Below are 27,078 nucleotides of genomic sequence, written 5' to 3' on the forward strand. Positions count from 1 at the left end.
GCTAATCAGAGGCAATCAACTGTAAACGAGAGAAAAGCAAGTTCAGATCCACGCATGCATAGCTTCATCTCACATGTGAAGTACATTATATAGCATTAAGAGACAAAATAATAATGTTAAGTTGTGACATAAACCAATTAAGTAAAGAAAGAATTAAGTTTGACAGTTTCTAACCGAGTCCACTGTACTTTGGTATTACCATACACATATGATACCTATAGGCACAAAGGAGCAAGGAAAGGGCACTGTGTTAGACTTAGAAGTTAATTTCCTTGCTTTTGTTGGTTTATATTACCATCTAATATTACGTAAACAATCCGTTTCTAGGCAATTTATTTTCTCCTCTGCCATGATGAGCTGTTCTCATTTGGACACTAAACATCTTTCAACATATAAAATCTAGTCTAACAGCAATGGCAATGAAAGACATAAAAGAATGCCCTTTAAAAATAAAATTTACAAAAATATATGATATAGAATATTTGTTTAACTAGAAAGAATATTATTACTCAAATTTTATCACCTTTAAAATGTGAAGGTAATAGCACAACAGAATTTATTAATAAACAAATTATTTACCTCAGAATACCTAGGGTTTATCAGTAAATCTTATTTGGTCTTTCTAAAAATAAAGTGATTACCTGAAAACTTATGGTTCTAGATAAAAATCATCATAAGTGACTAACACAAGTTAGAGTCCAAGAATCAGAATATTAAGTGAATTTTTGGGAAGGCATCTCAGAGTTCAAAGCTGATCATCATTAATGGGGCAAAAATATAGTGGACAAATGTATTTTCGATCACTGTGATCATGAGTACATTTCATCATCCTCTTATTCCAGTAAAAACAAATAGTCATTCTAGTATTTAAAATGAATAATCTATGTAATAAGTTCAATCTTAAAAATTGGCATTCCTAATAATGATGGCAATGCTCATATATCTTTAGTGTAATATGTACAAAAATGATTCTGAACTTAAAATATCAAGTACTAAAAGGAAATGAAGACTTACTAAAGAATCATAAACTATATGTAATAGTGGAAATAGGATACTGGATTATACTGGAAACACTCCATGGAATATGTAAAACCACACTGTATGATTTTGTAAAATTAAAGAAGTAGAATTACAAGATAATATAAATATCATTTGGATACAATTATGATTGTGCAAGGTTCAAAGTTAACATTTTCTAAAGAAAAGATTCCAAGTTAGCAAAACTCCTAAAGCTGTGCTCAGAGTTTTTCAAGACTATGAAATATATTCTAAAATATGTATTTAATATGGCTGTGAGATAATAAACCTATTAGTGATATGCTTTTTGTATTTCATTTTAAATATTAAGCAATAAATTATAGGATCTTTTAAAATGTGTCTATGAGTCACTAGGCAAGAGTGATTTTTCAAGATGCTTTTTTTTTTTTTTTTTGTTTCAGTTAAAATTAAAATCCATGCTGTCTAATCCTTGGAGTCAATTTGTAATTAAGGGGATTTGATGAGAGACCAGACGCTGAATTAATGATAAAATTTAATATCTGTTTTAATGCATCAACATAACAGAAAAACTAACCAACACTGAACAATACAATAAAGTCATTTTGGTATAGAAGACAAACGACAGCTATGTCAATTTGCTAGTATTCATTTTCTTTAATAAAGTGTACACGCTCAAGTTCTGTAGATGCATTACTAAAAACTACGTGTCTAAAAAAAACTCATGTCAAGTATGCTACTAGAACAAGGATTTGCTTGGTACAGGAAACTACATTGTTTAATGAAGTTAATTTTATTGAGAATTTTATGTAATCTCTAATGAAGTATTTAACTGCTTTCCATCATCATGCCTCAAATCACAAATACTTTTACTTAGTAGCCAAAGTAAATTAACTATATATGATAATCTAAAGTTTGTTTTGTAAATATAAATTTTTAGCCTGGAAAGAATATGTAATTTTTAAAAATCAATCAAAACAAATTTCATAGTATTTTAAATAACCATCTGGATTTTTGCACTATATTTTTCAAAGTTTTAGTATACCTCAATTCACAGGAGAATTTAATACGTCCAAATTATTCCAAATCACTACAAGGTATAAACTTGTATAGAATCTGATTATGGGAAACACTAAAAATGAAAAAGAAAACTTTCATTTGGCCAGCACTCCTTATGTAGCTTCATCTAGCTTATCTCTAAAATGCAAGAAAGCACTTCAAAAAGACATAAAATTGAAAATGCCACCAAAATACTAACATCAAGTCAGTAGTGATATAATCAGTAAAAAAAAAAATCAAGTTAAAAAAAAATGAAACAACCAAAATTGAAAGCACAGTGGGCAGAAACAAATATATCATTTTCAGAAACAAAAAAAATCCAAAGGCCCCAAAAGAGGTTGGGGAAATATTTTGTCTCTATTTTACTTCCAAATACCAAGTTTATCTGCGTCAGCTATAATTCAGTGTTAAGATTTTCTAATTCAGAATGCTTTGGGTCAGGCCCAGATTTATTACTTTGCTAACATTCTTTTGATGATTCTAATGCATGCCTCTGTCAAGAACCATTAACCTATATTCATTACCTAACAAGCAGTCAAGTGGACCTTTATTGCTTTTAAAGCTACCCAGGGTATCGTTTCCAACTATGTAACATGAATAACTTCTCTTCTATGTCTTGGCCCACTGTAATAGCAAAACTCAACAGGCTAGGAAAAAAGGGGAGGAGATACTGAGGTGAGAGCAGAAGGCAAAGGGGAATGTAGGACTGAAGGTACTGTTCATGTGACAGAGATAGGAAAGATCTGGAGGAAATCCTGGCAGCACTGAGTTTCTCACATACTCCATTTCTTTTCAAATCAGTGCTTATTTTGATATTAAGACAATTTCATCCTACCATCCAAATACCTCTCTGGTTTGATGCCAGAGAGGAGGACTGTGGCCAAACTGAAGACAGGATGAGTAGATATTATCTGGGTAAAGGAGGGAGGGCAATAGGTGATGCAGGACATTTCAGTCAAAGGAAATACCAGTTCCAAAGATAAGGTGATACAAAGATTTAAAAAGGGTGCCCAGATCAATCTAAAGCCAGCTCACGTAATGATAAATCTGCCTGCTGTGCTTACTATTTAGTCCCCTACTGAAAGTTTATGTCATCATTCAAGTATTCATTTTTATTTTTAATTTTTTGTTACATCTTATACATTACAAAATGTACAAGGCAGGAATACATGCAATGTAATTTTATATTTCTGTAACTATGTATCAAAATAAAATCTGAAACTCCTAAAATAACATTATGAAATTCAAAGTTAGAAAAACACTGGCATCCAATGTTAAAGAGCAATTAAATGTAAGAATTCACAAGTATTGCTTTTGTGATTTGCCAATGATAATCTCCACTGATAATGTACAGTTTCCCAAAGAAATTCAGTATTCCTTCCATGTAAGAGGTTATGGTTCACAGTTGTTTCATCTGAACCTCATCAATTTTTATTGTGTCTTGATGAACTTACACAGACTTTGATGATTTGGCTCTACCTGGTGCTGGAATCCACAGACCACCCTTCAGCGTTAACTGTGGCTTTCAGAGAGCCCGTAATGAATGCTGTCATAGCAATTCCCCATTTGGTATGCAAAGACCGTAAACCTGGTCTAGCTGCCAGTCTTGCGTGTTGTAAGGAAAGGCACTCTCTCAAGGAAAAATGTATTGTGTGAAAAACAAAGTCTGGTATGGGAACAGAATGCTGTTAGGAATCCGCGCACAATTTCTCTCCCCTTCCTTCACTCAGAATGTTGTGTTTTTAATACACCGGCTCCGACTTTTCCAACTGGCTGCTTCATAACTTCAGATTCCACACGGCCTATAGCAGGCTACCTGGCCCTTAAGGCTACCTGAGGATCATTGGGCTCAGCATTCAAGACCGACTGGCGCATTCCCTCTCAGTTTCCCAATTCCATATTATTAAATTATTATCTGACTAAGCAATCTTTCCGAACCAGGACATACAGGCTGCCATTAGCTAGCTTGAGGTTAGACAGCCATATATCGGACTTCTGACACAAGGAAAAGGACCGAGAAAATGTTTGCCATAATTTCCATCCTTTAAAATAAATCATCCCGATGTTCCATTCACATTATGTTCTAACCCTTGCACTTTTACTTCACAAATAAGCACCTCAAAAAATAGTTTATAATTTTTCTGACTTTAAACTTTCCAATTACTTGGCAGTTTACTAGATTCAAGACCACCACCACAACCGCTAAACTAGAACTACAGTGACAAAGCTACCTCTGCCCTCCTAATTGCCAAATCAAATGGATACTTTGATCTTATTTGACCTCTCTGTAGCATTTAACACTGTGAACCACTCCCTTCATGGAGTTTTACTCTATTCTGAATTCTGTCATAACATAATCTCTTGGTCATCTTCTTATCTATTTCTTTCTTATCTATTTCAGTCTCCTCTGTGAACCTCTTATTTCTGTGTACCAAGAGCCAAATGCTGGAAATCACTATTCTTCCACTTATCTCATGTCTTCTAAATATGACCTCTGAGTATTCCCATATACTTCAATAATTTGAACTACAACTTGTACAAGAGCTGGTATCATTCTCTCCCTTCTCAAACTAATTTCCTGCTACTATATTTCTCACTATGTCACTTATGTGCCAAGTGATATATTGATAAATTACTCTATTTTTATTTAAAATACACTAATAATAATATAGAGAGAAAAAAAAAGGGCCTGGAACCACAGGCTTCCAGTGGTACATAACCATTCCAATTCAATTTAAACTTGTTAAGACCACAATTAAAAGTAGAAATTATGGGGCGCCGGGTGGCTCAGTGGGTTAAAGCCTCTGCCTTCGGCTCAGTTCATGATCCCAGGGTCCTGGGATTGAGCCCCGCATTGGGCTCTCTGCTTGCCAGGGAGCCTGCTTCCCTTCCTCTCTCTCTCCCTGCCTGCTTCTGTCTACTCGTGATCTCTCTGTCAAATAAATAAATAAAATATTAAAAAAAAAGTAGAAATTATGCCATTCATTAAGCTACTAACATTAGCATCAAAACTGACACAGCTAGAACAATCTTTAAAAAACAAAAACAGGGTGCCTGGGTGGCTCAGTGGGTTAAGTCGCTGCCTTTGGCTCAGGTCATGATCTCAGGGTCCTGGGATCGAGTCCTGCATCGGGCTCTCTGCTCAGCAGAGGGCCTGCTTCCCTTCCTCTCTCTCTGCCTGCCTTTCTACCTACTTGTGATCTCTCTCTGTCAAATAAATAAATAAAAACTTAAACAAAACAAAACAAAAACAAAACAAACAAACAAAAACAAAGTTGGAATTAGACCCAGAACTAAACTCTCATGTATGTGGTCAAATGGCTTTTAAGGAGGGTGTCAAGACAATCCAATAGGGAATTGTTTTTTGTTTTTTTTTTTAAGATTTTATTTATTTATTTGACAGAGAGAGCGATCACAAGCAGGCAGAGAGGCAGGCAGAGAGGAAGGGGTAAGCAGGTTCCCTACTGAGCAGAGAGCCTGATGTGGGGCTTGATGCCAGGACACTGACATCATGACCCAAGCTGAAGGCAGAGGCTTTAACCCACTGAGCCACCTAGGTGCCCCATGGTTTTTTGGTTTGTTTGTTTGTTTCAGCAAATGGCATAGAGACAACTGGATAGCCACATGTAAAAGAAAGCATTTGAACCCTAACTTATACAATATCTCCAAATTGACTCAAAATTGGTCATAGATGTAAATGTTAAGAGTTAAAACTATAAAACCCCTAGAAGAAAACACAGATATAAATCTTTGTGATTTCAAGTTAGGTAAAGCCTTCTTAGATCAGAACCAAAAGCATGAAAAACCAAAAGAAAGAAACAGATATACTGAATTTAATCAAAATTAAAAGCTTTTGTTTATTAAAGAACACCATCAAAAAAGTGAAAAGACAACCCACAGAATGGGAAAACTATTTGCAAATCATACATCTAACAAGGGGCTTGTATCAAAAATATATAAAGGAAATCTTCTAACTCAACAATGAAAAGACAATAACCCAATTCAAAAATGGGCAAAAGACCTGACAGGTGTATCTCTAAAAATACAAATGGCCAATAGATACATGAAAAGATGGTCAACATCATTACTTATCAGGGAAATGCAAATTAAAACCACAATGAGATACCACCTCACACCCACTAGGATGGCTACAACAGAAAAGACAAGACAATGTTGGTGAGTACATAGAAAATTTATACATGATTGGTAAGTATGTAAAATGGTGCAGTCGCTTAAAGAATGGTTCGGAAAAACTTCAAAATGTTAAACACAGAGTTACCGTATGAGACCTAGCAGTTCCACTCTCAGGTATGTAACTAAGAAAAATGAAAACATATGTCCAAATAAAAAATTGTACACAAATGTTCATAACAACATTATTCATAATAGCCCCAAAGTAGAAACAACTAAATGTCTATGAGCTAACAAACTGATAATGGTATACGGTATACAACGAATATCATGTATCAATAGAAAGCAATGAAGTAATGACACGTGCTATGACATGCACAGACCTTGAAAATATTATGCCAAGTGAAGAAGCCAGTCATAAATTATCATATATTGCATGATTTCATTTACAAGAAATATCTACGATAGACTGATCTAAAGAGATAGAAAGCAGATTAGTGGTTGCATAGGACTAGGAGGAGGATGTTGGAAAGAATGGGGAAATGACAGCTAATGTGTGTGAGATGTTATTGACTTATTTGAAAATTTTCTAAAATCAGTTTGCAATGATGGAAGAACAACTCTGTGAATATACTAAAATAGAATACTTTAAAGTGAATTTTATGACTTATTAAATATGTATCCATAAAGCTGTAAAATGCAAAAAAACCAAAACAAAACTCAGGGACAAAGGACCAAGAAAAAGCAAACAAAAATCAAGAAAAAATGAGGAAAACTTATAAATAGACAAATACATAGACTTATTTATATTCACACACACACATTCACTGGACTTATAAAAAAAAATTCAAACTCATTCTTAACAAAACTCTGACAGCAAAAAACCAAAACAAACAAAGCAAGAAGCTCCAGGTTAATTTAATTTATTCTTCAAGAGTATAAATTCTGGAGAGAGTTCAGATCTGTCTGGGGCTACCAATTATTACTAAATATAATATTGGTTAAGTTAGTTAAACCATATTCATCAGTTTCTTCACCCATAAAATTAGTAATAGTCATAACACCTATCTCAGAGGATCACTTTGAGGTTTAAGTACTTTAAGAGTTTTTTTTTTTTTTTAAAGATTTTATTTATTTATTTGAAAGACAGAGATCACAAGTAGGCAGAGACAAAGGCAGAGAAGAGGCAGAGAGGAGGAAGCAGGCCCCCTGCCAAGCAGAGAGCCCGATATGGGGCTCGATCCCAGGACCCTGAGATCATGACCCGAGCCGAAGGCAGAGGATTAACCCACTGAGCCACCCAGGCGCCCCAAGGTTTAAGTACTTTAACATATGTATAGTATTATTAAGAGTGCCTGGCACTAAGTGAATGCTACAGGAGGGCAGATGATTATAAATACAATTTTTTAAAATTCTCAAAAAAACAATGACAAATCAAATCCAATAGTTTATTCAAGGAATTGTTCCAACAATTTGAACAATTTGAATGATACGAAAAACAATATGAAACATTGTTTCATATGAAACAATATGAAAAACAATTTGAACAATAAATTTTATTGAGTTTGAATTGTTCAAACTCAATAAAATTTATTATATCCACTAATACAAACTAAAAAAATTCTAGAAAGAAGCTAGTCGAATATGACAAAACAGTATTTATCAAAATCCAAGTAGAGGTAATGCTCATGACTATGATGTAGAAAGCTACAACTGTCATTCTATGTAAACTATAAGAAATGTTGTATAATGCATGGAGTCATAAAGTTTCTAGAGCTTATTAGAGAGCCAAGTTCACAAGGTAACCAGACAGTCTTAATTTCAATGAGGGACAAGAATCTAAGGAGAAATAGGATGCAGACTAGCTTACCTTGGGCAGAACCTGGGAAGAATGGCCAGCTATCACAGACAGCCCTCAGAAATCCCTGACAAAAGGGATTTTATCAGTAGGCTCTTGCCCACATTGCTCCACTAGGTATACATGGAAAATATCAAGGGTAGGAAATCAAAGATAGCTTCCCTCAGTGTTGTACACATGCAAGGTACGTAGGAGCACAGACTGGTTGTAGCTATGGAAGGAGCAAATTCCTTCCCACCGGGCTCCACCTCCTAACTCCACCCACACCTTTCCAAGGACAAAGCAAAAGCCATCTATAGCTGAAAGAGCAGCCAACAGGATACAGGGAAAAAACCACTGCTTGGGAATGGTAAAAGAAAGAACTCCTATTTCTGGGTTAGTGACTGGAAATAGACCTGCCTCCAGGATTTTACACCAATACCATTAGATAGCTTCTAAAACTTGGTATAGGGCAGGAAGGTCTCTTCTACACAATATCGCCCAGAGATACAAGTCACAGTTTGGCTGCCACAGAAAAGAATTCTGAGAAAGCCCCACTCCAAATCCCAAGCATAAAGGGACTGTCTAAAGTTGAAGCAGAGGACTCTGAGTCCTCCTACATCAGACTATAAATGGAATTTTACTGCTGGACAAAAGGAAAAAGGGTAGAGTGAGACACTCTCTGAGGTGTAAGCACATAGATTCAACTGAAAACGAAGGGTGGAACATAAACACTGAGAAAAATCCTACAGCATCTGGGCTTGCATCTTGAGCACCAGGTAACAGCAACCTGTTACTAGAGCAATTTGAAACCTATGATGCACTAACAGTAACAATGCAACAACAAGCACAAATCTAGCTCAATTTCTGAGTAGATGAACTCAATGCTCATTTTACTGGCCTCAGAGAAAAACTATTATTCTACTGATAATGCCTAGCATTCAATAAAAAATCATGAGGCACAGGAAAGCAAAAGCAAAGCAAAACAAAACAAAAATGTAAAGCAACAAAAGAATCACAAAACTAGACTCAGAGATGACCTATATTTTGTAACTATCAAACTGAGACTATGAAGGAAAAGGGAAAATCCCAGTGCAAATGTCAAACTAATTTAGCATGATGTAGAATCCATTCCCACTAAACTCAGGTAAAAGACAAGGATATCCACTATTGTAATTCCTGGGATTGAGCCCCATATTGGGCTCTCTGCTCGGCAGGGAGCCTGCTTCCTTCTCTCTCTGCCTGCCTCTCTGTCTGCTTGTGATCTCTCTCTCTGTCAAATAAATAAATAAAATCTTTAAAAAAATATTGTTCCTGGGTGCCTGGGTGGCTCAGTGGGTTAAGCCGCTGCCTTCGGCTCAGGTCATGATCTCAGGGTCCTGGGATCGAGTCCCACATCGGGCTCTCTGCTCTGCAGGGAGCCTGCTTCCTCCTCTCTCTCTCTGCCTGCCTCTCTGCCTACTTGTGGTCTCTCTGTGTCAAATAAATAAATAAAATCTTTAAAAAAAAAAAATTGTTCCTTCTTATTGTTGAGTCACAGATGTGTCACAGTTTGTGTCAAGATTAATCTGGCAGGTCTGGGAACCATGAGAGGGAAAGGGGGCTATTATTAAAGTTTTCTTTATATATTTTAGCATTTATTTCACTGGCTATGGCGAGCATGTATAACTTTTCAAGTAACTTCCTATTTTTGCAATAATTCAAGGCCCACGAGATCCTGCAAAGAGTACAGAGTTCCTGCATAGCCTTCATCTAACTTTCTTCAGTGATAGCATATACGTACCATACTATATTGTGAAAACCAGGAAACTGACATTGATATAATACTATTAACTCAGATATATTACCTTATATGGCTTTCACCTGTTTTTCTATCTTCCCAGCTTACCTTCCTGGTATATAATTCTATGACATTTTAATATCATAAAATTTGACTACAGAGTTGTTACAATACTACACAGAAACTCCCTGTTAGACTTTAATAGTCATACTAAAGCTCTTCCATCTAACTCCAAGAAACCACTGATCTGTTCTCCATCATAATGATTTTGTCACTTTAGGACTGTTATATAATTGGGATCATACAGATAAAACCCTTTGATACTGGCTCTTCTCATTCAACATAATGAGAACCGTCAAAGGTGTTGTATGTATCAGTAAGTTGTTCCTTCTTGGGGCACCTGGGTGGCTCTGTGGGTTAAAACCTCTCCCTTCAGCTCAGGTCATGATCTTAAGGTCCTGAGATCAAGCCTCACATCGGGCTCTCTGCTCGGCAGGGAGCCCGCTTCCCTCTCTCTCTGCCTGCCTCTCATCTTTCTCTCTGTCAAATAAATAAATAAAAACTTAAAAAAAACATAAGTTGCTCCTTCTTATTGATGAGTTGATTTGTGTGGATACTGATCCACTGACCAACTAAAGGATATTTAGCTTCTTTCTAGTTTTGGTCAATTATAAATAAAGCTGCTATGAACATTTCTGTACATAATTTTTGTGAATATAAAATTCATTTCTCTAGCGTAAGACCCAGGAGTGCAATAGCTAGGTAATATGTTAAACATATTTCTTCTTTAAAAAAAAAAACATTTTATTTATTTATTGGTGAGAGAGAGAAAGAGAGAGAGCACACGAGAGTGCACAAAAGTGGAGGGGAGGGACAGAAGGAAAGGGAGAAGCAGACTCCCCACTAAGCAGGGGGCCTGGCAAGAGACTTGATCCCAGGACCCTGGATCATGACATAAGCTGAGGGCAGATGCTTAACTGACCGAGCCATCCACACGCCCCTGTTAAATACATTTCTATAAGAAACTCATAAACTGTTTCCCAAGGTAGTTGTATCATTTTACATTTCTACCAGTAGTGTATGAGAGATTCAGTTTCTGTACCTATCATCAACATTTGGTATTATGAGTGTTTTTTTATTTAGCCATTCTAATAGGTATGACACAGTATCTCACTGTGGTTTTAATGGATGTATAAACTTTAGAAGAGAAATTCAATTTTTAGAAGTTTTAAAAACAATAAAAATTTTAAAAAACCAATATAATTAAAGCACAAGCTTTTTGGTCAAATATTATGCTTTGGTAACCCTGAAAGTGAGCCTAGGAATATAAATTTAAATGTTCATCCTGTTTTTCAAATACTCTGCTTCTAGAAATCTGTTTTGAAGAAATACCATAGAGTCTTTAAACATTTCATTCCTATGTATCCTTTCCCAGGAAACTATTAGAAAGTATTCTCCATCAGAATGAAAGAGCATGACAAGCGGAGAAAAATGAGATGCAGGAAGCAGGTGATCCAACATAGAAGAAACTAAAGGAAGCCACAGAATTACATTGAAGGTAGGTTCCAAGACCAGTAATGTCTTATAGGATAATCAGTTCAGATCATCAAAGAAAAAAAAAAAAAGTAATTGCTTTAGGTCACCTGAAACATTGAATGTATTAACAAGATATTTATATCTAGTAGAGAATGTGTGGGTGTAATAGTGATGCATAACATACAAAGAAATCCAGACTCTAATTCTGAGGAAGACAAAATATTGAAAAAGAAAGGAGCTGTGAAGGGTGTGAAGGATGAAATATTTTATCCTACTTGGAGGCTAACAAATTCGTCTGCCAGTTTCATGTATGCTGGCGGAAGGCAAGAATTCTGCATCCCAAAGAATTTTACTTAGACAACACTTAAGCTTCATGTTTGTATTGGTGGTCTTTGCTTCCCAATTCCCATGGGGGCAATGTGGAAGGGAACAGCTGGATACTGCACACACAGTGGGACTGCATTTCAGCTGAAGAAATCCAAACTCAGGGAAGCCAAAGTTTTTATAATATACTGCAAGCAAACTTACATAACCTCTGCTTCAGAGGGAGACTTTGTTTTTAGTATATCGGACAGTAAACAAATCTGCCTCTGCTACAGAGGGAGACACTATCTCTATCTTCCAAGACTGTTTGCTAAGTAAATATCCTCCAGAACACGTTTTAGAACTGCACCTCTGCTCACAAAACATGAAGAAACACAAAAAGCCTATGGGAGAACTGTCATTTAGACAGTTCTAAACTGTAATTTAGAGGATCACAACCCGCATTAGGTTTCAAAAAAAAGTTAAACATAATTTAAAATGCTTGAATACAAATATGTCAATAGAGTATGTATTATTTCCTTACATTTTACTTTCCTTCAGTTTGATACCTGTATGTTTGCGTATTATCTGGGTCATGACATCAAATATAATTCTTGCTGAGATGTCTGAAGAATACTATATGGTCAGTTATGAATATTATAATAATGTAAATCCTAAGCACTAATCTAACAGAAAGTTAAACCTTCATCTGCACAGGAGGGAGTCAATTAATAATAATACAAAATGAAAAATAACTATAAGCTTTCCACTTAGAAATAACAGTACAGATACAGAATAAGCAGCTGAAAGAGTTGAAAGTGATTTTTTTTCCTGTGGAGCAGAAATCAGGAAAGTAATGAAAGACTGCCTTATTTTTTATTAGAAGACTTATAGAATCATTTGGCATTTTTTAAAGGGTGGTGGGGCAGGGAGAAGGGCAGAGAGAGGAAAGAATCTTAAACAGGCTCCATACCCGACGCAGGGCCGGATCTCACGAGTCTGAGGTCATGACCTGAACTGAAATTAAGAGTCAGATGCTTAATTGACTGAGCCACCCAGGTACCCCTAGAATCATCTGGCTTTTAAAACTATCTGCTTTACTGAGGCACCTGGGTGGCTCAGTTGGTTAAGTGTATGCCTTTGGCTCAGGTCATGATCCCAGGATCCTTGGGTCGGTTCCCTGCTCAGCAAGGAGACTGCTTCTCCCTCTTCCTCTGCCCCTCCACCTGCTTGTGGTCACTCTTTCTCTGTGTCAAATAAATAAAATCTTAAAAAAAAATAACAAAACTATTCACTTTATTGAAAATAAAAATTTGAAAAATAAATTATTTGCTAAATATGATTAAATATAAAAATACACAAAACATTTAAAATATATGAAAATATTTTTCACAGTGATATTCTGAAGAATGCAAAGCACAAGCAACCTAAATATTCAATATTAAGGGAAGAGTTAAAATTATGATGCATCTGTGCACTGCAAATTATGTAGTACATTAAGGTGATATTTATAGAGTATACTGGAAAATGCCTATGAAGTGGTAAGTAGGGGAAGCCAGATACTAAGTTGCATGTGTGGTATTCATTCACTTAAGAGATATTTATTCAGTGGCTACTATGTATACTTGTAGGAGATCCAATCAGAGGAGGTTTTCGGCTGCTATACATGGGAACAGCCATACAAATTGTTGACAGTTGGCATCTTTTATGGCTGATCAGTATCTCTGATTTACTGTCAAATATTTTTTACATCATCAATAGATACAGAGGTGTACAATGTAAACAAAAATCCTTGATCATGGAACAGTCATTTCTATCGAGAAAATGCCTAATAAATGTACCAAGTAAAATGTATTCTTTCTTGGAAGATAAGTACTCTGGAGTAAAAGCAGGGAAGGGGACAGAGAAAATGCTTGTGAAGACCTCACTGAAAGGAGGCATTTAAATAGACTTGAAAGAGTTAAAAAGCAAGCCATGTGAACATTTGGGGTGGGGGAGCAAGCAATGCTTGGGAATGGGAACAGCAAGTACAAAGGCCTTCAAATGCAAGCATGCCTGGTATATCTGTGGGACAGCAAGAGAGTAGTGTGACTAAAGTGCAGGGTGGTACCAAGGAGGAGGGCCAAATCAAGAGGTCTTGTAGGTTTATCCTCAGTAAAATGGCAGGCCACTTAAAGGTTCGTAGCAGGGGAGCAATGTAATCTAATTTATACTAATTTAATAGTATGGTCCTCGAGGCTGTGTTCAGAATGGAGGAGGTAAGGATGGAAATAAGAAATCACTAGTAGGCTTTGCAATAATCCAGACAAGAGATGATGGAGGCCTGAAAGACAGGAGTAGCAGTCCTGGGAAGAGACTGATTCTTGATATGTACCAAAAGGAGAGATAAGAGAATTTGTTTATTGATGGAATAGGGGGTGTGTGTGAGAGGGAGAAATCAAGGCTAACTCCAGGATCTTGGCCTAAGGCGCCATTAAGGTGGAGATGCTCCTTTCAGATAGAGCCTGCAGAATGAGCAGGTTTTCAGCGTAAGATCATGAGTTTGGTTCTGAGCATATTAAACTGTGGTGTTTCCATACATCCAAGCTGTGATACGCAGCCTTTAACATGGCATCTAACAATCCTCGCCTCCTGGTGTCCATGTCCTCGTGGAATTCCTCTCCTTAAGCATGAGGTGGATTAATGACTCACTTTTTAAAAAATGACTTTTTATTTTGAAATAACTATAAAATCAAAGGAAGTTAAAGAAAAAAAGACATATGCACAGATCCCGTGCACCCTGTATCTGACCTCCTCTGATGGTTATTATCTTGCATAATAAGAGTATAATACTTAAACCAGGAAACTCACACTGAAGTACAGCCCGTGCAGCTTATTTAGACTTCACCAGCCTCACATGCACCTGTGTGTGTGTGTGTGTAATTCTATGCAATTTTATCACATGCAGATAGAACCACCACTACAAGCAAAGACACAGAACTGTTCCAACACTACAGGATCCATTGTGCCACTCTCCCTTTGTAGCTATAATGCTTTGTCCTGATATAGTTTTTTTTTTTTTTTTAAGATTTTATTTATTTATTTTACAGACAGGGATCACAAGTAGGCAGAGAGAGAGGAGGAAGAAGGCTCTCTGCTAAGCAGACAGCCCGATATGGGGCTCGATCCCAGGCCTCTGGGATCATGACCCGAGCTGAAGGCAGAGGCTTTAACCCACTGAGCCACCCAGGCGCCCCATGTCCTGGTATAATTTTTAATGATATTTCTTTTATTCTAAAAGATGTCTTCAGTTAAAGATAAATTATATTGTTCATCCTACCTAAGACCATACTAGCTAAAAATGGACTGCTCTTTCCTTAATGCAGACACTATGTGGGCCTGAATTAATCATCCTATAGATATAGATATATAGAGAGAGATATATAAATGTATACATATATACAACACTACAAATTTATAAAATCGTTTTTTCTAATTTAAATGACTCTGAATGTTACTTAACCTCCTTGTTTTAAAGATGTAAATTAATTTGAAAAAATCATACAGTTGGTTCGTGGTACAGCAAAGACAAAAAAACAGTGTCTGACATCTACACAAATGTTCTTTCTACTACCACACCATATGGAATGATGTGTGCTACTTTATAGATTGTCCATACATCTTCTCAATTATACAATATATTTGCTGTCATTATCTTACAAATGTAGAGATCAATGCTCAGATTTTCGCTATGCTATCTAGCTAGTAAATGGGGGAAATTCGGGATATTAAATTAAGGATTCATGACTGCAGTTTCCACTAGAAAATAATCTAAAGTCATACCTCACAGACAGTTGAAAACTAGTATCACCTGGGCATATCAAAGATAGTCCATTAGCATGGCCAATATAGACACACGACTAATAACTCATCTCATATTTGATTTTATTTTAAGAAATTATATTATTATTTACTATCAAATGTAATTAATAGTGCTTGCTATTTACTTAGTCCTTAAAAGAGCTTATCCTGCAGTGAACTCTAAATAGCAAAGAAAAAAAAAGGCATAAACAAAAATCTCTCCTATCGATATTTTTAAGCCAATAGTGAAAGACTAGAATTCCTGACACTGGATTATTCAATTCATGAATGAAGAAACTTTAGCACAAGACAGAAACCTTTCTAGAGAGTTTTAATTGAGCCCAGTTAGTGACTAGCAAGGTATCATTCCGGAATAATTTCATATTCTCTATGTCTTGAACTTAGTTAATACTTAATAAATATGTGGACTTCAACTATGATACATTAAAACTAATTTCTAATTTCAAAAACTTATTAATGTAATGAATTCAACAATGTGCTAAATTCCAAGAGAAAAGCAACCTGAAAAGGCTGTAATCCCTATGCTCAAGAAGTTTTTGATTTATCTATCTATCTATTTATTTATTTTTGAGAGACAGAGTGAGAGTGAGAGAGAGAGCATGAGCAGGGAGGGAGGGAGAGGGAGAAGCAGACTCACCTGCTGAGCAAGGAGCTTGATCCCAGGACCCTGGAATCCTGACCTGAGCTGAAAGGCAGACACTTAACAGACTGAGCCACCCAGGCACCCTGAAGTTTTTGATTTAGAGATGGCACATAAGCAGTCAACTGATACTAGAGACAGAATTAAATAAAAATCATAAAAGAAGTAAAGACTAGAGGAAATTAAAGAACCTGACACTTTAGGAAGTAGTGGAAAGATGGTTAGGGTGTATTAAGTCTATAAAGAGAGAAATAGTTAAAAAACCAAAAAGTAAAGTAAAAAAGAAAGTAAAACAAAGAAAACAGAAGTAAAAAAACAGGCTAAAATTATAGGGTGGAGTCTTAAATTCTTAAGTCTTTTATTAGGAGGTTTGGATTATACTCTGCACATAACAGAAAGTAACTGAAGTTTTTTTTTAATTTATCTGACCATTATTTCAATTTTGCTCTTGACAATTAATTTCTCTCTGCATATTTAACGAATTATTCCTATTGTTGCTTTCAGGGTATTAAGAAATTATTCTATTATTATTATTAAGAAGTCAGTGAGTCTAAATGCCATTCCTTTGTTAAATATGTCTTTTCTAATGATTGTTCTTAAGAGCTTTAACTTCAATGTTCTGCAGTTTCTCCTAATTTGTCATAGTTGGAATTCATCTGGTATCCCTAGATCTAAGGCTTTTGTCATTTGACAATTCTGGAAGATGCTCAGTCATGATTTCTCTGTATATTGTCTTTTCCCTGTTCCCGATATCATCTACTCTAGAATTCTAACAATTTATTTTAGATCTTTTTACTCTATCATTTGTGTCCTTTAACATCTATTTTATAAGTTTCATTTCTTCATCTTTCTGGCTTCCATTTCCATAGTTGGTTCAGATCCATCTTCCAGTTCACTAATAGTTTCTTACATTGAATGTAATCTGCTGTTAAATCTATCTGCTGTTTAATTTTAATTATTTTATTAATTTCTGCAAATTCAATCTCATTAGTTTTCCTAAATTCACTTGATCATTTTTGGTCCTTTTCCTTGCTGCTATTTTCAAGGACCTATTTTTAAAGATATTACTTAAATACTTGTGTTATATTCTGTGATGAATAATTAAAAAACCTGAACTATTTGTGGTTGAAGTATATGATTCTGCTGCCTATGTTTTTCACTAACTTTCACTAGAAGTCCTTCTATGTGTTTTTGATAGCTCTGGGTCTTTGAAATTTTATCTGTAAGAAATATTAAAGGGTAAATGGAAGGTAATTTGCTTTGGTTTGTTGTCTGTGAGCCCCTCCAGGATAGGACTACTTTAATTAAATCCTCAGCTTTTAGAACTACACATATATCAAGAATTAAGGTAACCTGTGTGGTTCTAAACCTGCCTACCTGAAAGGCCAAGGAAGACAGATGAATTCTCAGCGATTTCACTCCCTTCACAGTCAAGAAAGTCAAAGTCCTTTGTTACCTTATTTTGTAGGAATGGCTTGACTCTTGTTCACCTGAACACTAATGGTGTGGCCATTAAGATACCAGCTTCAAGAAAGGCTATCTTATTACACTCTCTGGCTTAAACAGGCTCCAGGCTCTATCTCTCTTTGTCTTGTCCTTGAAACCATTAAAATGGAAAATTCACCAAGGTTTGACAAATGCTCTCAGGGTGAAAAAAAAACTTCAGGTAATCACTTACTTCTCATGTTCCCCTCCCCCCAACCCCCACCCCCATTTCTACTTTGTTTTAGGCCTTTGTAAATTCCTTATCTTCTGCCTTCTCTATAATGTTGTTGTAAAATATACTTAAATTGTAAATTTTAGCCATCCTTTTTCATTTTTTTTTAATCAGAAGGATCATTCAGGATATCTCTATTTTCTCATACTGTTGAAAATGCAAGACAGTGAAAGTTTTTGAGTAGCAAAGTGTCACTTGTATTTTAGAATGATAGCAAATGAAAGTGACAACTGGTTAAAGAGGTAAGAAACTGAGGACAGAGAGTCTAGGAGGGAACAGATATACTTCAGAAACATTACGTGTTTGGTTCTAGACCTCTGCCATAAAGCGAATATTGCAATAGAGCAACTCAAGTGAATTTTTTTTTAATCTCCCAGTGCATATAAGTTATGCTTAACTATACTATAGTCTATTAAGTGTTGCAATAGCATTACGTCTAAAAAGACGAAATGTACATACATACCTTAATTAAAAAATACTTTATTGTTAAAAAATGATAACCATTATCTGAGCTTTCAGTGAGTTGTAATCACTGATCACAGATCACCGAACAAATATAACACTAATGAAAAAGTGAAATATTGCACAACAGTTACCAAAATGTGTCTCAGAGACACAAAGTGAGCAAATGCTGTTGAAAAAATGGCTCTGATAGCCTTGCTTGGCATAGGGTTGCCACTAATCTTCAATTTGTAGAAAATGTATTATATGTTAAGTGCAATAAAGTAAAGCACAATAAAATAAATGAGCTATGTCTGTCCTACTATGATCTAGATCATGAACCCGACATAGGGTAAAGGTAAGATAATAAAAATAGGAGGGAAAATAGAAGAGGAATCATTGTTTCAGAATTGAAAATACTGGAAGTTCCACTGATTTATGGTGGCTCACAGCTTAAAAAGAATGAGAAAATTATGTTAACTGTATTGGTCTACATGTCTAAGGAGCATGATTATTAATTATTAATCTATTATCATTGATTAATAGATATTAACTGATCACTTTGGAAGTAAATACTGAAAAACTATTAAGAGCAATTTAAAATATAAGGTATGTCTATCACCTGAAAAAGAAATCAGGGCATGGGTGCTTAATGTTCTCCAAGCGGCTCATTGGCTAAGGGGCTCAACTGATGTTAATGGCCAGCTTCCCTTGGCATTTTCTTCATAGTTATAAAATGGCTACTGCACTTCCCAGCAGCAAGGAAGTGTTCAAGGTAATAAGAAAAAAAGGAATGGTGCCTGCTACACCCATCCTATGTGAGGAAAACAAAAACTTTTCCAGAGACACTCTACCTTCTCTCTCCCCTGCTGCAGAATTCCTCTAATGCTACATTGGCAAAAAGAAAGGCTAAAAAAGTGTTTAACTTCTTCTGCTTCTATAGTAAAGACAAACAAAGGAGAATATGATTGGGAATAAATGTTAAGTTATACAGTCAATAGTGTTAGTCTCAGGTCCTTACTTCTTTCCAGGGAGAAAAGGCTTAGGGAGTCAAATTAGGGATCTGTTTTCAAACTCACTGAGGTTAAGGAAACATTAAGATATCTAAGTGGAAGGGCAGAAGAGGTAGTCATTAGGATATAAATAATAGGTGATATTGTAGGAATGGATGAAATTGGAACAAACAAGTCTACAATAAAAGAAACTCCACAAGCTAATGAGAAAGTGCAACAACAAAAACTCACTCATTACTGGAAGGAATGAAAAATGATACAGCTACTTTGGAAGACAGTTTGGTAATTTCTTACAAAACTAAATATATTCTTAGCGTACAATCCAGCAACTGCAGTCCTTGGTACTTATCTAAATGAGCTGAAAAGCTATGTCCAAAACATTCTGCAAGTGCATGTTCATAGCAACTTTATTCATATCTCCCCAAATCTGGAAGCAACCAAGATATCATTCAGTAGGAGAGCAGACAAATAAACTGTGTACATCCAGAAAATGGAATACCAAACATTAAAACAGATGAGCTACAAAACCATCAAAATGTATGGTAAAAGTTTAAATGAATACATACTGTATAATTCCAACTGCATGACATTCTGGAAAAGGCAAAACTATGGAAATGGTAAAAAGAATAATGGCTGGCAGGTGTTAGGAGGAAAGGAAATAAATAGGTAGAGCACAGAGGATTTTTAGAGTGAAATGGCTGTGTATGATACTATAATAGTAGATAAATGTCGTGTACATTTGTCAGAATGCGTAAAAGAATGTACAGACTAAGAGTGAACCTTAATGTGAACTATGGACTGTGGGTTATACTGATACAGATTTGTGAACTGAAAACAAATACACCACTCTGGAGTTGGGTGCTGGGGGCATGTTCACGTGTGAAGGCAGGAGGTCTGTGGGAACTCTGCACTCTGCTCAATTCTGCTCTGAATCTTCAACTGCTCTAGTTTTTTTTTTGTTGTTTTTTAAAGAATAATAATGGCCTAATCATATAACTTGGGAATAGGTAGAAAAGGAGGCACCATCTAAGGCACAACAGTCAAAGAAAAAAATGATGAGTATATAGCAATAAAGAACTATAGGAAAGTTTTCAAAAGAGCAGGGCCAACAAAATGGAAGTGTGTTCTAGTTACATTGACAGAGATACTGAGTAGGAAAGATAAGAAGTTTCACAAGTTTAATAATCAGAGGTCACTTAAAATCTAAGAATGAATGGCTTTCAATGGAATACAGTGGAGAAGCCCAACTGTAGGAAGTTAAAAATGTATGATAAAGAAGATAAATAAATAACACGAAAAAGGAAAAAAGGCAGTATATGTGAAATTTCTTATTAAGTGTGATGTCTGTATATTTATGATTAATGTAAATTTATTTAAAAACAATATATGTCCAAAACTGTGTGCTTCAAGAAACCAATTTTTTAACCTAAATAAGTAAAATTTATTTATTTGTTTGTTTTTAAGATTTTATTTAATTATTTGACAGAGATCACAAGTAGGCAGAGAGGCAAGCAGAGACAGAGGAGGAAGCAGGCTCTCTGCTAAGCAGAGAGCCCGATGCAGGGCTCGATCCCAGGACCCTGTGATCATGACCCAAGCCGAAGGTAGAGGCTTTTAACTCACTGAGCCACCCAGGCACCCCAGTAAAATTTATTTTAAATGAGACAATAAGCTCTTTTTTTTTTCTTAAAGTAACTCTCAAGGTATAGACTAGTATCAGTATAAATTTAGTCCTTCATCCCATATGTACCATTGTGTTTTACTTTGTAGAGAAAACTGCAAACATTATAAAAATAGGGGAAAATGCCATGATAGCAAATTTAGCTAGTATAATTCCATGCTACTTCAAAAATAATGTTTACATGATCACCAAAAATCCAAATTTATGCTCAGCCATAAAAATAATTTAGAGTTTCCAGGTGACTAGAATAATTAAAAATTTATTATTTTAATAGCACTATTATATTAAAAAGTATTTCCGTGTATGATAATCAGGTATTTGTCATAATCAATTGGAAAGTTCTATAAAATATATGATCATTAGCTTGGATTTTCCCCAAACATTTCTTTTATGAAATGTTTCCTTTATGAATTTCAGCATTACACAATTAAATAAAGCATTAATTTTTCAGCTCTTATTCTAGTCAAATTTACCTTTTACTGATATCAATAACAGTATTATTCATAATAAAATACTAGAAATATTATTGACTGACTGAAAGCTCCTAGAGACAGTGACTCTTTAAAATTTCTTCATAAAGCTTATTTAGATACTAACTAAATATTGAATGAGTTAACAAAAAAGGATACTTATAAGTGGACTGTAAAAGACAGGCATACTGCTGAGAAAGGAGACAAAGAGATTCATCAGATAGCTTGGTAATAAACTTATTATTCAGAACTTATAAGGCAACTTGAAAATATCAGTGTGCAATAACAGAAGCACCAAATAAAGAACATTATCTCTGGAAGGTAAGAATAATTTAAAAAAAAAGATTGAGAATAAAGCAGATATAAATATATAATAAATTTGAGGTTTCTCATGAGAAAGTATAGCGTTAAATAACTAAAAAATGATTCAAAGCCAGTGTTATACAAGACATACATTTTTAAAGAGCCAAAATGAATACTAGAGCTCTAAAACGATTAAATTGATGAGTTTTTAAAAATTCTTTCTCCCATCCTTACTCTACAAAAAGCTTAAGTTGGCTAGTGAATGGATGAAGTTATGAAAGGTTTAAAGACAACAGGAAAATCTGACACTTTTGCAGAAAAAGGTGAGATACTAGAAAAGATTTTAAGACAGTATATTTGTCAGGAGTAAAAATTTAGCTTTTCTTATATATTGTCTTATATAGTCTATAGTTCATAGAGATTCCTATTTTATAGGGATTTTGTTTTGTTTGTTTTTGAACTTCCTGGTTTTTTGGTCTACATCTAACCTTCTAATTTTAATGACCTCATAGAAATGTGCATTTCTTTCTCTCCATAAATAGCACATGCCATTTAATTCAATTTAACACAAATACACAAAAAAAGTGAGAATAAGGAGTGTGGTATTATCATATACTTAATAAACTAGAATTTTAATTCTAGGTCCGTTTTATATGGAAATAGCCCTGTTACATACAGCACATGAAATCTGTCCCCTGATGCTGATAATAAATTGGCACTATTAGTGGAAGCTGCCTTTAAAATAAAGTTACTTTTGATCAGCAAGTATACCTTTGAAAAAAATTATACTAGATTTTAATCATATCATGGTAAATTCCTTATAGTAATTAAAAAGTGATCAAGAACCCTCATTTCCTTTCAATTTATTGTTCTAGTCTATAAATCTGAGAGAAGAGAAAGCGCATTGAACGATAACAAAGTTACTATACCTTCCTAACTATTCACTGAGAATTTAAAAATGAAGCTAAACACATTTGTAGAAAAATCTGATTTCAACCAAACTTCACACTTTTTGGATAGATGAAAAATATTTTCCACTTCAAAATGTCACCATTATTCTCAATTTTGGTGGGTAATTCTGGTTTAGTGAGTTACACTGCTAATGCCATAATAGTCTCCTGTAATTTGTAGCAAACACGGATTTAAGGCAACAAAGTACAATACAATATTCTTGATGGCACATTATTTCTTACTGCACAATCACAACAGTGATGAATCTTTTCTGTTTCTTGTGGATATGGCTTTGTTTTTATTTTTAATCAGTTATTGAGAAAGTAAGCACCTTGAGGGCAGGAACCACTACGATGCCACGGGTGCTAGGCTAGGAACTGGGACAGAGAAAAAGAAGGAGAATAGAAAGTCATAAGTACCATAAGAAAAAATACGTAATTAGTAGAATCAAAGTGACGTTCTTTTTCCTGATTATTGGATCTCTGTTAAAATGAAACAGAATCTCTTGTCATGAAACATACACTTCACTTGTTTCTAGTTCTACCAGACTATATTTTCTTACTTTTTTTGTAATAAGTAACATTTTAAGAACTATTTCAATTCCCAAACATATTCACATACCCTTCAGGGACTGTCAGTTTGTGGGTTAATAATATCACAAGATTAGTGTAATAAATATTGATGCGAAGAAAAGGCTCATGGTTTAATTTTCTTCCCTTTTAGTGTGGCCACTTTTTACTAACTACAAAAGAGTATGGGACATCATAAAATCAGCAACAGAATGAACACATACCCAAAGTATTAATATAGCACCACTCAAAATTCAGAAAATATGTTGTTTTCATGTACACATACACGAAATAAAATAATACCATAACAGAAGGGTGCTGTATCTGTGTTTAAAGAAGGGGTTGTTGGCAAACACCACAGCTCACTTCTGCTGAAATGTACACAACTGATATATGCAGCCCAGAAAGCTGGCACCAAGGGCTTACAACCTTAATTTGCCTGTAAGAAGGAATGGAGATTTACCTTCAGAGCACGTTCTTGATTGTTTTCAGCAGTCAGATGTCTCATGTTGTTTGCTGAAGTCTGGTTCTGCTCTTTCAGATGATGAAGCTCCTGCTCTAGCCGTTTGCACTGCCACAGGGGAAGAATCCCATTAAGTAAAGGAGTTATAGCATTTTTTTTTCAAACAAGCCACATGAATTAATGTAAATAATACCACTGCATTCTCTAAAAGACAAGGTATCTTTTGCAACAAGAATAGTAAGTTAAAAGTAACGATGATTATGAGCATAGGTTTATGGTAGTCTGGTAATTCAGCTGCAATTCCATTTGTCTTTTATTAATCTAAATACTACCATAAAATTAGAAAAATTCTTATTTTTTCATTAAATTAAGGTCAACCTACATTGAAAAATATTTTCTTCACTGATCAAATGGTTTTTATTGTATATCTTGGCTGAATAAACCATGCTTCTAAAAAGCAAATGGGTTCTACGTAAACCACATTATGGTATTCCGTGATGAATTTTTATGAAGTTTTTAAAAATAACAATTATCATAATACATACAGTAACAAATTTTTCAGATTTTTAGAAACATCCAAAAGCATAATTGTGTACGGAAAAAAGTAATGACTATATAATATCACAAGGTTTGGAAACAACTAAGGAAATAAGTGTTTTTAATTTCTATTTTGACTAAACCTTGTTTTTAACTAAAACAAATGATAACAAACATGAAATGACATTTTGACTTACTGGGAACACATGAAAATATAATTTTAAAATTTTTAAATAAAAGCATTAATGGGCAACTACGTTGAAAAAATAACTAAAATGCCATGCCATTTGACTACAAGATCTTCATAAAAATACAACAAACATTTTATACAATAATTGTACAGGATATAAAGTGATGTGTTGTAAGTCAGACCTACATGAAGATCTTTGGGGGATTAGCTAGGAATACAGTACTAAACCCATCTTTCAGGAAAAAGATAACAATCACTCCTCAAGTCATCTATTTTTAAATTAGAATATTTAAGGACTGCCTGGCCAGCTCAGTTCGATGGAATATGTAACTCTTGATTTTGGAATCATGAGTTTGAGCCCCATATTGGATGCAGAGATTATTAAAAAACAAAACTAAACTAAACTAAAAATTAGCATATTTAAGTAACAGCCAATAAGTAAATACACATACTGATTCAAGACCTAGATAAAATTTTAGATGATTTGAAAAATGGCTAGTTGTCCTAATGAATTAAAAATCATTATTATGACACATTCCAGATACAGTCATAATCCGAATTGGCATCTGACATTGATTTCTTTTGCCTCTGACCTGTATAATATTCTTTAGTCTATATCAGTATTTCTCTTGCTTGAGTAAGATACAAATCCATTTAATAGAAAAAGTTTACCAAACTGGTGACACTGACTTACACAATGATGTTTTAGAACTCTAACACAGAGTATACATGCCTGCATATGTAAATATAAAACCAAAATACATTTATAAATGAAGTAAAATAATCACAAAATGAAGACTTTAAAATATTAATTTAATTTAGCAGATAAAGTTTCATTGAAATTAAGTTCTGTAAATACAATAAAGTATTAACTGATATGGTGGTAGACCATTTCAGGTTGTGTTGCCGTGTCTATTCCAACATGTGCTGTGTGACAACTAAATTCACTTAGCACATTTTAAAAAAAATTATTTGAGTGAAACCTTTATCATATGACATCATCTGGCCCTTATTTGGAAGGGACACATGATTTACAAGTTAAACTCTATAGCTCCCTTTTAAGCCTGTAACAATTCAAATATTTGGTCACAAATGCAGCCAAAATACAAATGTGTTTTGTGAAGACAAAAGTTATGAGGCATGAAAATCAATTAAGACATAGCAGTGAGCATCACAATCTAGTAGAAGTATTCTTTACTAGAATTATCCTCTATATTTTCATTAATTTTAATATGAAATTATTACATATTAAGTACTTAAATGGAATGACTAAACATGACCTATGATGTTACAAAAGTAGGGTAGGTAATTTGGCTATGGAATAAAAGAATGTTTCATGGAGCAGATGACATCTGATTTGGGCTTATTTGGGGAACATGATTTTATAAGCTGAAAGAGGAGAAAGAGGAAGAATACAGGAGAAAATGCAGAAACATCAAGAGTCTATCTGGAGAAAGTGAGAAATCATGGTTACAAGTCATCTGACCATCTATTTTTTATGTTCCTAAGTAAAAGAGAAACAACCCAAGGATAGAAACTTTTTTCCTACCTACATGATCCACAAAATGTGAAATACTATAGCCAAACAGAGAAGTATGGCTTAAGAACAATAAAGCTATTTTTGAACCGAGGACATTTGCCCACATTGCATACTTGAGCTCAGTTTTCAAGGCCATGAAGTACAAGAGGGATACAAAAATAAGGTCCAGGTACCATTCAAACTAGCAAGTGTCCTAAAGGGTTACACATTCAAGTGTTTAGTGATCCAACCTACTTTTATGAATGAAAAGAAACAAGACAAATGCTAGAGAAAATTTATGTCCTTAAATCAAGAAATATATAATTTGGGGGCACTTGGGTGGCTCAGTCATTAAGTGTCTGCCTTCAGCTCAGGTCATGATCCCAGGGTCCTGGGATCGAGCCACACATTGGGCTGCCTGTTCAGCAGGGAGCCTGCTTCTCCCTCTCCCACTCCCCCTGCTTGTGTTGCCTCTCTCGCTGTTTCTCTGACAAATAAATAAATAAAGTCTTTTTTTAAAAAAATATTTTATTTTTATTTATTTGACAGACAGAGATCACAAGTAGGCAGAGAGGCAGGCAGAGAGAGAGGAGGAAGCAGGCTCCCCGCTGAGCAGAGAGCCCGATGCAGGACTCGATCCCAGGACCCTGAGATCATGACCTGAGCCGAAGGCAGAGGCTTTAACCCGCTGAGCCATCCAGGCGCCCCAAATAAATAAAATCTTTAAAAAAAAAAAAAAAGAAATATATAATTTGTGCTATGGTTTTAGAGTTTCATTTTGAAGTAACATAATTAAAAGTAAAACAATATTTTCCTTGGTCATATTCTGCCAAATATTAATATCCTTAAAAGTTCTAGTGAATAAATTGAGACCTAGGAGGTTTCTGACATTTTTTATATTTTAAAATTTTTTAAATTTTTATTTTTTAAAAGATTTATTTATTTTATTTTACAGAGAGGGAGAGGGAGAGGGAGAGAAAGCATGCTTGAGTCGGGGGAGGGATGAGAGGACAGGGAGACAAGCAGACTCCCCTCCCTGCCGTGCAGAGAGCCAGATGTGGCTTGATCCCAGGACCCTGAG

At 34.9% G+C, this 27,078-nt stretch overlaps 1 protein-coding gene across 4 annotated transcripts in view; it reads right to left on the reverse strand.

The window, feature by feature from the left end:
- MIPOL1 (mirror-image polydactyly 1) overlaps positions 1 to 27,078 on the reverse strand; it is a 314,898-nt gene that overhangs the window by 146,074 nt on the left and 141,746 nt on the right. For all 4 annotated transcript variants that reach the window (XM_044231953.1, XM_044231952.1, XM_044231951.1 and 1 more), the window contains one exon: positions 23,752 to 23,859. In XM_044231953.1, the coding sequence (XP_044087888.1) occupies positions 23,752 to 23,859 (108 nt within the window). The remainder of the gene's footprint in view (positions 1 to 23,751; positions 23,860 to 27,078) is intronic.

The sequence above is a fragment of the Neovison vison genome, chromosome 13 (assembly GCF_020171115.1).
Source record: "Neovison vison isolate M4711 chromosome 13, ASM_NN_V1, whole genome shotgun sequence".
Taxonomy (NCBI): domain Eukaryota; kingdom Metazoa; phylum Chordata; class Mammalia; order Carnivora; family Mustelidae; genus Neogale; species Neogale vison.